The 13,623-nt window shown below is 40.0% G+C and overlaps 1 protein-coding gene across 2 annotated transcripts in view; it reads right to left on the bottom strand.

Annotated features, from left to right (window-relative positions):
- The window catches only part of HDAC9 (histone deacetylase 9), a 471,044-nt gene that overhangs the window by 425,065 nt on the left and 32,356 nt on the right, over positions 1-13,623 (bottom strand). For both annotated transcript variants that reach the window (XM_054161160.1, XM_054161166.1), the window contains exon 2: positions 10,488-10,600. In XM_054161160.1, coding sequence (XP_054017135.1) covers positions 10,488-10,506 — 19 coding nt within the window. In that variant the 5' untranslated portion in view covers positions 10,507-10,600. The remainder of the gene's footprint in view (positions 1-10,487; positions 10,601-13,623) is intronic.

The raw sequence follows: 13,623 nt of genomic DNA, 5'->3' as shown, positions 1-13,623 counted from the left end.
GAGCTGTATTCACTCTAAGTCACTAAAGATATACTTTAAGGCTAGAGAAACAGCTGCAAGCACCTTAGGGGAAGCTGTGAAGGATATCTGATGTCTGTTTCTTCATGCAGATTAGTGTGTATATCGTGCACTGGCCTTAACTGCAGGGTACTGCCTCAAAATAGTACTGCCTCAACATACAGAGGAGCTGGGGGCTTTATATAGGTTTCTGATCATTTGTGCTCTTGATCTTTTCATTTTAAGCAGGGTTCTGTGATGTTTCTTCTATTAATCACCTTCTTCAGAAATTCAGCGCTGGCATCACTACTGAGACTCAGCTTCCCCTATCCTTAATAAGAAGATCTGGTTAAACACAGACAGCATATGGGCTGCACAGTCCAGCAAGACAAAGGATTGCTAATGCTGTTCCTGAGTCAGAGCTGACCATTTCCTGAAATGGTTAACACAAATTATTTCACCCCTCTGGTTTGCAAGAGATGCGAGTCACACCACACTGAGCACACAACAATAACTTGCAGGTCTCCATACTTACAGAAAACATCTTTTTCCCCTACCACGCTCCAGATTACTAATGCTTTATGAATTTCCAACTCATGTCAGCTCATTCTTCCTTGCTCAGCATAGAAAGAATCAAAACTTCTGTAAATGGATGACACTGACACTGAATTTGTGAAAACCCTGTGAACTCACTTCTGCACAGCACAGATGCAGCATTAAACTGCAGTACACAGAGAAAGCCACATGTGAGCATGTCATCTACACATCACTAAAGTCATGGTAATGCCCTAGAGTCAGGTATTGAGAGGCAGAGAAGCTGCTTAATCCGTGATCATTTCAAAGTGACGATGTCTGCGAATTGAGGGTTAAGTAGTGAGAGAGTAATAAACAAACAACTACTTGCATAATTTTACTTTCATACCACAGAAATTTCTGTTATTTCCAACAGCAGCTTAAGAGTCTAAGAGAAAACTGAAAACATGAAAATATTCAGAAATTAACATATGAGAAAATTAAAGCAATCTAGTAAAGAGAACACTGGAAAGAAACAGTGGCAAATGCTATCCTAGGAGAAGAACACTGAACAAGTGAGGAGAGAAAATAGCATGGCAGTGGTCACCAGCTCTGTCTTCTGATCAAACAACCTTTGACTACAACTGGGTAACTTTGGGTAGGAATTCAGAAATACTGAAATAGCTCAGTGCTTTATTTTGGCAGAAACTGCCAAAGTGTTAAACCAAAACCATTGGACTCAAAATATCCCATGTTTCATGAATGAGAGTTTTGTCAAACCATGTCAGGTTGCCTTCCTTTCTGCCAGAATTCCCAGTCAGGAGTCTGCCATCTGTAGGAAACTCAACTCTGGAACAGACACTGAGGTTGACAGCACCAACACTACACATCACAGCCACAGAAACTAGTCCTCACCAAAATTAGGCATTAGCCCAGGACCCCTGACAGCTGCTCAGCTTTACCATAACTAAGAAAAAAACCTCCAAATCCTCCCCTACAGCAAGCAACAGTCCAAAATTAGATCTTCTGTGTTAATCTGTTTCAGACCACATCAAATGTGGAAATAATGTCTCAAAGTTTACAAACCTGGCATATCTAAACTGCAACATTAAACAGAAATAGATACAACTAGCAGAAGTATAAATAGAAAGAATAGGAACCTTATGTTTCTAAGTGCAAGTGCACATGGAAACAGGTCACCAACTGTGAAACTCATGGTGGTATTAGCTTTTAAAACAGGCATTTGTCAAGTCTTCTCAGAGATGATCCACTTTTAATAAAACAAAAATAACCCAAGGCCAGGTTCAAACCAAGAATTTTATTGGTACAGCAGAACTTGGATCCACCCTACAACCTGAGCCCTTCATCCTTACTTAAATCATACACTGAGGTCCCTTAAGGCTTCCATTTATTAAATGCTACAAAGCAGTACTCAATTTATAGATTAAGATATTCCACACACTAACAGTTCAGACTTTGTAATGAAGTTTTGAAATTGTCAGCAGCTTCAAAATTAAGGTGCTACAAAATAGTCCTGCTTTGAGTTACCTAATCTCCAATTTACCTGTTAAAAGTGTTACAAATTATCACTGCAGAAACACCTATTCTGCAGAAACATCTGGCTGCCTGAGACAATATTAGGAGGCAGTATGTGGGTGGGGGGAAAAAAAAATTAAAAGTTGTCAAACACACCTTTTTATTTTTCAGGTACTCAGTATAATCAACATTCATGTAATGTAACATTAATGTAATGAATGAAGAAACCAAAAGAAAGGTTTTATTAACGGGGTCTTGCTTAACTTTCTGTATAACGTGAAGGAGACTTAGGGGTGACCTTATCACTCTCTACAACTACCTGAAGGGAGGTTGTAGACAGATGGATGTTGGTCTCTTCTCCCAGGCAGCCAGTACCAGAACAAGAGGACACAGTCTCAGGCTGTGCCAGGGGAGGTTTAGGCTGGATGTGAGGAAGAAGTTCTATACAGAGAAAGTGATTGCCCCTTGGAATGGGGTACTTGGGGAGGTGGTGGAGTCACCATCATTGGAGGTTTTCAGGAGAAGACTTGATGGGGTGCTTGGTGCCATGGGTTAGTTGTTTGGGTGGGTTGGATTGGTTGATGGGTTGGACGTGATGATTTTGAACATCTCTTCCAACCTGGTCTATTCTATTCTATTCTATTCTATTCTATTCTATTCTATTCTATTCTAGAAACAGTTACAAAAAATGTAACATTGTAACTTCAAAATATTAATTGCATGATTTTTCAAAGTAGTGTGTTTCATATACTCCTAGATGCTTTCTGCTGCCTGTATCTTAACGAACATGAAAGAATGCCTGCAGTCAAGATACTGAAATATCACTTTGATACACTGTGTAACAGATGATGTGACCTTGTGGGCCATTTCTCTCAGCTATAGAGCTGAAAGAAAAAGTTCATTGATCCTCCAAATTCCTCATGGAAACTGGGAAACTTACTACTTGGTAAACATAAATGACCAGTTAAGTGAAGCAGTGGGAAGAAGTCCTTAATATTTCTCTCCAGCTTTACCTAGGGCTAGACAATCCCACACTGTTGGAGGCTGACCAAGGTTCTCCTGCTAAAGGATCACTCATGATTACTTCTTTCTGAGGCAGCATGTAAGTTAAACACTCCTTTCTTCTTCACTCTGCCTTCCTTAGCTTGCCAATACTATTGATGGTGTGGCTATGTAGTAAATCAGAATAAGGAACCAATCCAGGCTAAAAACAACTTATTTTTCTGCTTGGGAACAGCTGAGTCGGGATGAGTTCCCAAATCGATTTCATCTTGTGGCCACAGAAAAAAAACATACACCTGGCATGACCAAGAAGTCAATGAGAAGAGTGAGAGCAACTTGCAGGCAGTCACTAGAGCTGCTTATTCTGGCACTGCCATTGAAAAAAAAAAATCATTTCTCAAAAGGTAACTTCCTGTTGGTTGCTTTACAAATAATGCTGTTCCCCTGATCAGTGTTCTGCCTGCTCTCCAACACAACGTGACTGTCCAGTCTTCTCCTCCCACTGACAGACAATGAGTCTTGTCACTGAATCTTTTTATAAGTGATTAAAACACTCTCTGATGAATAAAGAGGTAGGTGAGTGTTCACAGAGAACCATGAGCATCTTCCACACCACCTGTGTTTTCAGATACAAAGAACTCTACTAACAGTGACATTTCAATACCACAAAAGCAGTTAAAATTTTGTCACACATTTAGTGACAATCAAAGCAACTTCTAACTCCTCATGATTATCCAGTATATACCAATGGATAGTAATCAACACTTGAAAAACAGAACCCAGTTTCTAATCTGAGTTTGTCTACAGCCACAAGATATCATTAGACTGTTCTGCTAGGACTAATCACAAATTTTTATCACCAGAAATTTATATATAGATATGAATTGCAATGTGCAAAAGAATCATCAGCCACATTGTCTCCTAACCTCCAGTAAAACAGAATGTCTGAATTCCTGAAGCTTCTTTCAATATGGTATCTTTCCCAGACCTTGCATTATTTCTGTAAACTATTCCTCAAACCCCTTTCTGAAGTATCATTATCAGAACTACAACCTGTGTTCCAAGAACAGTTTTGCTCACTTGGTCTAAATGGAGATTAAAGGAAAAGTACACCCTGACCCTACACATACTGCTTTTCTGTGTTAAAAGGAACTAAGAGATACTAATTTCTGACTACTTTAAAGCTTCTCTGTACTCCATCCCTAACGCTGGATCTGGCCACCAAATCAAGAAGCTTACTTACTCTCAGCATTCAGCTCCCGCATCATTACAAAACACTTCATTAGCTACTGTAGGGCACTAGCTTCCTTTTTTGTGATTCTTATAATCAAGCATTCCTCTGTACAAATAGACAGTGGAAAACTGATAGCAGAAAACTATCAAAAGAGAACAATCAAGTCAGGGTACTAGAGCATACAACCCACGAGGAGAAGTTGAAGCAGAGCTTATTCAGTTTGGTGAGGATGAAGGTGGTGGTTTAAAAGCACCCTGCAACTTCTGGGAGGACAATTACAAATGGTGCTGGGCCATCTCATTTCAACTATATTCTTACCCTAAAAGGTTGGCCTAGGTGATCCTTGAGGTCCCTTCCAACCGGCTATTCTATGAATCATGCAGGCATGTTTTTCTCAGCACTGTTGGATGACAGCAAAAGGCTCAATCACCACAAACTAACTTGGAGGCTCAGGCTTCTCACCAGCAAGACCGTGTGGTACTCAAGCACAATGCCCAGGAAAGCTCTGAAAATCTAAAGCCTTTGAGGGTTTTAGGATTCATCTAGAAGATGCATTCCTGTGCGGACTACCCTTGGTGATCCTGCCTTGGCAGGGGGGTTGGACACAATGATCTCTGGAGGTCCCTTCCAACCTCTGGTGGACTGTGTAGAGAACATTGTGCCTAACCTGATCTGGTGATGGCAACAGCCCTATGAGACCTCTAGAGGTTTCTTCTAATCCATATTCTGATGTTTCCCTTCTGAAGTGCTGCATTGTTACTTTCATTTAATTAAAATGCATATTTGTCAAAATAATGTACTTCACCAAGGGCTTATATAACCTTGTAACACCAAATTTATTTCACTATAATTGATGTTAGATTTACCAGAATTAGTATTTCTCTTCCTCTAGATCACTGATGAAAACACTAAACAATGTTAAACTAATACATTCCTAGTGTCTACCAGGCACACTTTCAGGGGCTAACAATTTTCCCTAGGTACAGTGCTTTTTTAGTTCATTTAAGGCTGTTCTGATTTTGGATAGTGTTATTTTAAACAGATTGTCACATACCACAGAAATCTAATTATATTCCTCAACAATTATCCTTACCAAACAAGTTTCCTTTCAAAAACATTAACTACATCTGAAAACTTTTTTCTAACAGTTGAATTAGCTGACATGAGTTATGACACCTTATTTTCACTCTGTAGCAAAGGCAATTTCCTGAATGGCCTTTCCTAAACTTAATTAAAATACAAGGACATATTTATCTATTTAAAAGATATGTATACCTGCTTAATATAAAACAGGGCATAATCTTTATTTCATGACATTCTGCAGTCTGGTTTAGAACATTCAAAAATCTGTTTAGCCAGTTACACTAATGTTCTTGTATGCAAGTTATCCATGTTTGTATGTTTAGCATTCCACAATGTTGAATATTTAATAAGTTCTTAATAAAACACTTGATGTTTAATAGTCAAGTATTGGTAAAGTACAATTTTTTGTTCTTGCTCTGAGATGCAAAACCAGAAACCCAAGCTCCCCAACACTAAGGTTGGAAGAGACCTCAAAGATCATCGAGTCCAACCTGTCACCACAGACCTCATGACTAGACCATGGCACCAAGTGCCACATCCAGTTCCCTCTTGAATACCTCCAGGGATGGTGACTCTACCACCTCCCTGGGCAGCCCATTCCAATGACGAACGACTCGCTCGGTGAAGATCTTTCTCCTCACCTCGAGCCTGAACTTCCCCTGGCACAGCTTGAGACTGTGTCCTCTTGTTCTGGTGCTGGTTGCCTGGGAGACGAAACCAACCCCTTCCTGGCTACAACCACCTTTCAGGTAGTTGTAGAGAGCAATGAGGTCTCCCCTGAGCTTCCTCTTCTCCAGGCTAAACAATCCCAGCTCCCTCAGCCTCTCCTCATGAGGCTTGCGCTCAAGGCCTCTCACCAGCCTTGTTGTCCTTCTCTGGACACGTTCAAGTTAAGTTCAAGTTAGTTCAAGCTAACAGAGCAGCATGTATTGCCTCTTCCACACTGTTAAAACCTTTATGCACTCTGAACACCACCACAGGCCAATGTCACTGAAAAATATGACTTATTCCCATTGTATATTTGTCACAGATTAAATTGAACCTGCTGATGTTATTCATAGCATGCTGCAGTCATGGCAGCTTCAAAAATGAAAGTGCTAACTGGAGCAAAGTATGATGGGGCTTGAAGTTCAGATGACAACATGGGAGGGTTCCTGTTCCGGTTGCTGCTTCTGAGTTCCAGCTTCTCGGGTGTTGGCTGCTTTCTGCAGGTGTGGTGGCAGAATGTGTGGGAGTGAGCCTATGATCCTGTGAGTCAGGCAGCTGCTGCTTCTGCTTTTCCGTTTTATGCTGCTTTTTCCTGTATTTCACTGAACTTCTTCTCCAAATAGGCTAAACTAAGGTAACCATGCATTGTATGAGTAGATTACTTAGCTAGTAATCCAAGGTAATTATGCATTGTGATTATGATCTTATGTTATATTAAACTCCTATTTCTTTACCTCAATCCTGAGTTTTCTGTGTTACTTTTTTCCCCCTCACTTTTTAGGGAGCAAGCAGATTTGCCCTTATGCTAAACTACTACAGACTTCTGGTGCCCAGCTGGGGCTCGACAGCAGCTGTCTAAATTAAGACAGTCAGTTGCGGCAGGAGACAAAACGGTTACAATAAACAAGTAAATGAGAAGCAAGATAACAAGAGGATTCAGTTAAGGCCTGAAGTTTGTTAAGAGAGTTTTGTGTATGTTTTATTTTGTTTTGTTTGGAGGTTTTTGTTTGTTTGTTTGTTTTGACTTTTGTTTGTGGTGGTTTGTGACATGTTGTATTTCCTTTTAGGGTCCAGTGTGCTAGGATCCTGTACGTGCTTGCAGTAGTGCTGAGCATCACCTTACAGCAATGGTTCTCCCTGGTGGTTTGGAATTTCATCCCTGAGGCAAGTGCAAAATCCTGACAAGCTGGTGAAATGTTTGGAAAAAAGTCTGTTGTTCAGCCTGGGTGTTTCTGAGAGACAGTCCAGAGTGCTCGGGAGCAAGAGAACAAATGCATTTGATTCATTCAGACAAGAGCCACAAGTCCATCCATAAACTCAGTTTCAATGGAACTTAAACACCTGCCAGAATACAACTATTTCTATTTGAAGCAGAGGTTTTAGCCTTCTGGTATTTCATGTACTACTTTGGCTTTAGACTCAAAGTTCTCTTACATCATTTTACAAAAAGACTAACAAAATGTAAGGGTTGGAATTCTTGCAAAATGATCTGGTAGGCACACACTAGATACAGTGAATGAGGTGAGACACAGCAGCGGGTTGGCCGGGGTGGTCATGGATGCCCCCTTCCTGGAGGTATTCAAGGCCAGGTTGGATGAGGCCTTGAGCAATCTGGACTAGTGAAAGGTAGCCCTGCTCAAGGCAGAGGAGTTGGAACTCGATGATCTATAAATCTATGAATCTCCACCCGCAGCATCATGTTAATAGAAGGCGTATTTCAAAGTGTTAGACAGTTAGAGACTCACAGATGTATTTTGGAATCACCACTGGGTATTTAGTATTAATTAAAAAAGTGTCTCTCAAAACTGCAAGTTAACTATTTCCTACAAGAACAAATAAATACTTTCCTTTTGTGACCAATTCTTTGTATGCACACAGATCAGCTCAGAACATGCAATGGCAACAGGATGTAAACATTTCCTTAACGATCTTACAATTTATAACAAGGAAATCAAACTACCAAACAGCAGCACCTTCCCCTGTTGGGATTCAGCATTTATATAGCTCTACAGATAAGCAAGAGCCTGGTCTCTGAAGGTTCAGAGTGTTGAGATGGATTTAATAGGTTACAGTGTTGTTGCAAGTAGATGTTGCTACACTGGAGACCTGTTCATTGCATCATACAATGGAAGGAAATACTTCTGCACGTTGGTGCTGCAAACAAATCCCATCCAAAGAGGTTTCTCAGACAGCATTTGAACAAAACATGCATACTTTTTGCTTCTTCCACACCAGGGCTTTCAATGGACTTTCTGACAATTTAGGTATGAATGGAAAGCAATTCTATGTCTAGCCTGTATGTGGGGCTAAACTAGAGCAGTTGCTCTACTCCACAATGACTCCTCCCCAACAAAGAAGGGAGATTGGGAAGAGAAGACCCACAGGTTGAAAGAAAAGCATTAAATGAAATAATAAAACTTATACAAATGTCAATCCAGGTTTGTACTCAGCCCAGTCAAGGTACAGCAGACACAAGAGACAGGGAGGCAGTCCTCAGAAGCAGGAGAAGAAAGAACAAAATCAGCAGAACCCAAATTAAGAGCCTCCCCCTTCTCCAGAAAATTTTCCCCTTTATACTGAGCTTGGAGAAGACTGACTCATTTACTATGGAAGTAATTGAATACAAAAAATTGCTTAATCTTCTGAGAAATTCTAATCATCAGGCATAAAATGGTCACAGAAATGGGAGGCCTTTCTTACCACTCTATTACTTACCAGTTTATTACTGTAACCACACTGAAAGCAGAAGTTTGAGTGCCTACCAAAAGGTGACAGAACAGTACACAAAACACACCTCAGACTCTGTCAGTTCAAGGCCAGAAGAGAAAACACAAGGAGACATCCTTTACTCCACAGCATTTACTTCAAGGAGGATGTCAGACTTAAGTTCAAATAAATCCTGCTCATTTCCCTTTCAGCCAGGGAAAGAAAAAGGAGGACTCCATGGGTGATGTTGCCCTTGAATACTGCAACTTTGTACATGCCACAGAGGTGTTTTGACACCACTGGTGAACCAACTTGCAGTTTTCACAGACAAACTGTAATGACACGGGGCACTACAGACTAGATTTAAAGACATTTAGGCACCTAACTCCTACTGAAAACAGTGTTTCCAAAGTGTCTAAATACCTTTACAGATAATCTGACTATATTAAATATTTCTTGTTTATTGGATTTGGAAAGAGAAAATATGAATGGATATTTACATATTTCTTCATAGCAATACTGGAAAAGTTTCTTTCTTTTTGCGAGAGTCAGTTTCAATTTTGGCTATTTCTGCAGGCTGTATCTAATGTAAGGTAAGAAATATTGGAAAGATACCCAGTCAAGTGGAGTATTTTGGAATTGGAACTGAAGGTTTAGGAAAGTAGAGGCTAATTTCGTATTAGTCACCACCGTGACACAGATAAAACAGACATGCTTTTCTGCTGAATGCCCATGATGCTTTGTATGGATAATTCACTGCATGCACCAAACTGCACTGTACAAAAAAAAGAGCCCAAGTATGAAACCCAGCTATGCTTAAGTCCATTTAACATAAAAGCTTTCAAGACTACAGTCCACAAATCTCCAAAATTCCTCACTAAATTGCATTGCTATGAGATAGGGCATCTAGCAGAGAAATTCAGCTCACTAAGTATTACAGTGTTTTCCCTGATGCTTTTATAGGCTGTTTGCACAAAACCAAAGCAGTCATAAAATAAGCCACCTGCAAAGGGTTATTTTACCAACAGTACTAGAAATAGACACTTCAAGTGTGGGTGAACAAAGTGTGAACCATATGGGATGCTGCACAGATTCAAATTGGGGACTCTCACTCCTCAAAAGAGCTGAAGTCAAAGCATGTTCCATATGCAGCATTCTGTTTTCTTGGAAGTTTGAATAGTGGGTATAGCTACTAAGAGTTTATTTTCTACCAGGTGAACCTGCAGTAATTCATTTTACAGGCACTGGATAAAGCCAGTTGTGAGACCATCGTTGATTACACACACTTAAAGGAGGAAGCTCTTCAGAGAAAGACCAATGTGGGCATATGTGGCTCTAGGCTTTCATGTACACAAAGCAATTGTGCAAAGGCAGAAAATAAATTAACAACTAAATGCAAATAAAAATAATCCATATGTTTTCAGATGCCTATGGAAGTCCAATCATGATTATTCAATTTCCTAATAAACTCTACAAAACCATCTTTTAAACCTCTGTAGGATTATACTAGCTCTATAATTCAGCTGAAACAGGGGGTCCCCCCAAATGGCCTTTTCTGCCTCGATAGCCATTGTCCTGTTTGGTAAGACAGTCATATCCTGTGAAGTGTAGTTGGCTCTCAGTGACTTGCCACATCAATTTCACCAACACAAAGAATTATATGTAACACCACTCTGCAGCAGGGAGGCATAAATGTAAACAAACTGACCTGGTGTTGTGGAGCTCATTGCTCTTGATGGAATGGTAACTTGTTGACAGTGTAATGCCAAACTGCAGCAGATGTTGTTTAGATTTTGAGGTGCTTCCAGAAGTGGGGTGAATCTGAATAAAACAAAGAAGAAAGGACACCTTTGACTATATGTTAACATACTAGGTTTTAAGAGATAATAATTACATCAAATGCATTTGAACAGAAGAACGTCTAAAATCCCTCCACTAAAGATTCTTTTTTAACATGTACTTTTTTGCTGCAAATCCAGAAGCAGATGACCAATGGAAACAAGACTGAGATTAAAAAATTCTCCAGCTTGAGGGCAGTCCAGCTTCAGATACAAATCTGCATTACAGTCCATTGTGACCATTTTAGGCTGTACCTTTAAGGAAGGGACAGGTGCTGGAACACACTGGCTGAATATTTTGAAAACAAAGACAGGTCTAAATGAATTTCATTGGTAGATAGGTAAAATGCAACTTTAAGTTTTAGTTCAGTTGGAATCTTTCTCAGTTCCAGTCTGTTCTGTCTCTTCAGCCTGTTTGCTTCTGAGCAACAGCGGCGGGACCTGTTAACCTTGAGATAAGAAAACTAATCCTTGCATGCGCTTTTGAGCCTAATAAGAATTTCCTCCTTAATAATTGCCTTTGCTCTCTCTCTCTAACCTTTTTTGGGGAGAGAGGGGGTACAGGGGGGAAACCCTCCTCTGTCCAGAGAAGGAGTTTTGTTCTGTATTACTTTCTTTGGGGTGTATTTCTGCATATATTGTAAATACTGTATATTGTGTACATATCCATTTGCATTTCATCCTGCTTGTAAATATAGCTTTAATTCATTTTGCTTCTCCGACTGAGCTAGCTGTGGTTTCTTTGTGGGGGAGGGAGAACTGAACTTTCTCTCACCACCACACCCATCTCTAGTTAAATAACAATACCAGAAAGTAAAGGATGATCTGGTCCTTTCTCTTTCCACTAAGATCAAATAATTATATGAACTACAGACTGAAGATTTGAGTAAGAAATAGTGGGATGATATACTTATGGCTAAGCAGTGGCCAATTCATAGTTTTACTGCAGACATTTGCAGTCAGCATTGAAACATGAATGTGCAGAAACAGATATGCATGCAAAGGCATTTTGGAGACAGCTACTACCTCCTTAATCTCCAACATTTACACATTTCATGAATAGAACCTGTTGAATTAATTAGACTAGTTGAATGGATCTCCTATGACTAGCTAACAATAGCTGCTAATAGACTGGGCTGCTCAGGAGTAGGGCAAGGAAGGTTCTGCAGTTTGGCTGAATCCTTTCACAGTCCTGCAGCATTCTCAGTTCAGTGCAGAAGCAGAGGCAAAAATATTCCTCTAATACTCTCATCTGCTAAAAGTTTAAAGCTGCAGAGAAGAGACTTTCAGGGAACTGAAATATATTTTCATTCAAGCATGATATAAACAGCATAATGGGAGAGAGAACAAGGTTGTAGTACAGTATGACGACCACCACTACCCTATTCAGCCGCTGCTCCTGAAGCATCTAAGTAGTTAAAGATATTCTTAGTGCTGAATATTTTAGCAGCTTTTGTCACTTTTTTTAAACCACCAACTGCACATTTAGTTTCAAGCTGAGTTCAGCCAAATTTCAGATAGTAAATTACATTTTAACCAAGTATAATCATTTAAGTTTAGCATCATTATCATTCAAGGAAGGGAAATCACAAATTTAGTTAAGTAACTTCTGCTTTTATGATCACTAAAAGTAGCCTGCTCAAACAGGCATGATATTTGGACAGCACTCCAGTAGACAGCATCTGTAAACCCAAAATTTGTGACACTGTGTGAAAATCCTAATTACTTTCCCTTGTTTACCTGATGCATCAAATTTCAACAAATTATCACATGGAACTGCCATTAAACTGAACAGCTCCTGCTGCTCACCTAATCCACAAACCTCTGCTTGGACACATCTCCATCTTGAGCTTTAAGCTTGAGGAGGGAAGATTTAGACTCGATATTAGGAAGAAATTCTTTACAGTGAGGGTGATGAGACACTGGAACAGGTTGCCCAGGGATGTCATGGATGCCCCCTCCCTGGAGGTGTTCAAGGCCAGGCTGGATGAGGCCTTGAGCAATCTGGGCTAGTGAAAAGTGTTCCTGCCCATGGTAGGGGGGTTGGAACTAAGTGACCTTCAAGGTCCCTTCCAACCTAAACCATTCTCTATGAATCTATGAATCTTTGCCTTGACTGAGGCAGGTGAGATATTTCCCTGTATAACTCCAAGATTCATCAGTTAAGTACAACCAATGCACAACCTAGGCTAGATGAGTTTTAAGATTTTTACTTGATGTCAGAGAGCTCAATATTATCTTAGCAGCTAGACTGATCAGGAAGAACATTTTCCAGTAAAATCCATTCATTTATTACCCAGCCTCAGCTGTGACTATGTGCTATCTCACTCAAAGTAAAGAAATGGGTATTAATGTTTAACTATGGACTTTACTAGAGAGATTTTTCAGTAGATTTAAACTAAACATAAGAGGAAACTCTGGCCCTTAGGAGTCAACAATATTCTAAGGAAAACACTTTGGATCACCATAGCTAAAACTGTAATTTTGCCTAATATCTCCTTGTGAAATATCCCATCTAAGTTGATACTGGTAGCTGGTATGACCAGAGAACATGCAGTCAGCACAGATTGTATGCTCACATGGCTAAGCTTTCACCTCACAAACAAATCTTCACTTTTTTTCCCCAATAAAGAAAATGGTAAATAACTGGGATATAGAGAGGTGAGTGAATATGAATAGGGCATGCACCTGCCAGTGCAAGTACTGATACTCCACGCTCCATCAAAACAACAGTCTCACCAATCCTCAACTAGTGGGTTATGGATACCAGCTTTGCTACAACTGTAGGCAGAAGCTGCTTCATAGTTCTTCCATGCTTTTCTGAAGAAAAGCAGCACTTACTCTTGGAGGAGGATCAGGGAAGACTTAAACAAGCTACACATACACAAGTCCATATGACCTGATGGGACTGATGTTCCCTGGAGTGCTGAGGGAGATGAACTCTTAGATTACCTTTGAAAGGTCACAATCATCAAGTGAGGTTCACAGAGACTGTAAGGAAGCAAA

This window comes from Dryobates pubescens, chromosome 4 (assembly GCF_014839835.1).
Source record: "Dryobates pubescens isolate bDryPub1 chromosome 4, bDryPub1.pri, whole genome shotgun sequence".
Taxonomy (NCBI): Eukaryota; Metazoa; Chordata; class Aves; order Piciformes; family Picidae; genus Dryobates; species Dryobates pubescens.
The sequence above is the reverse complement of the archived record's forward strand: the minus strand, read 5'-3'. Positions and strand labels throughout refer to the sequence as shown.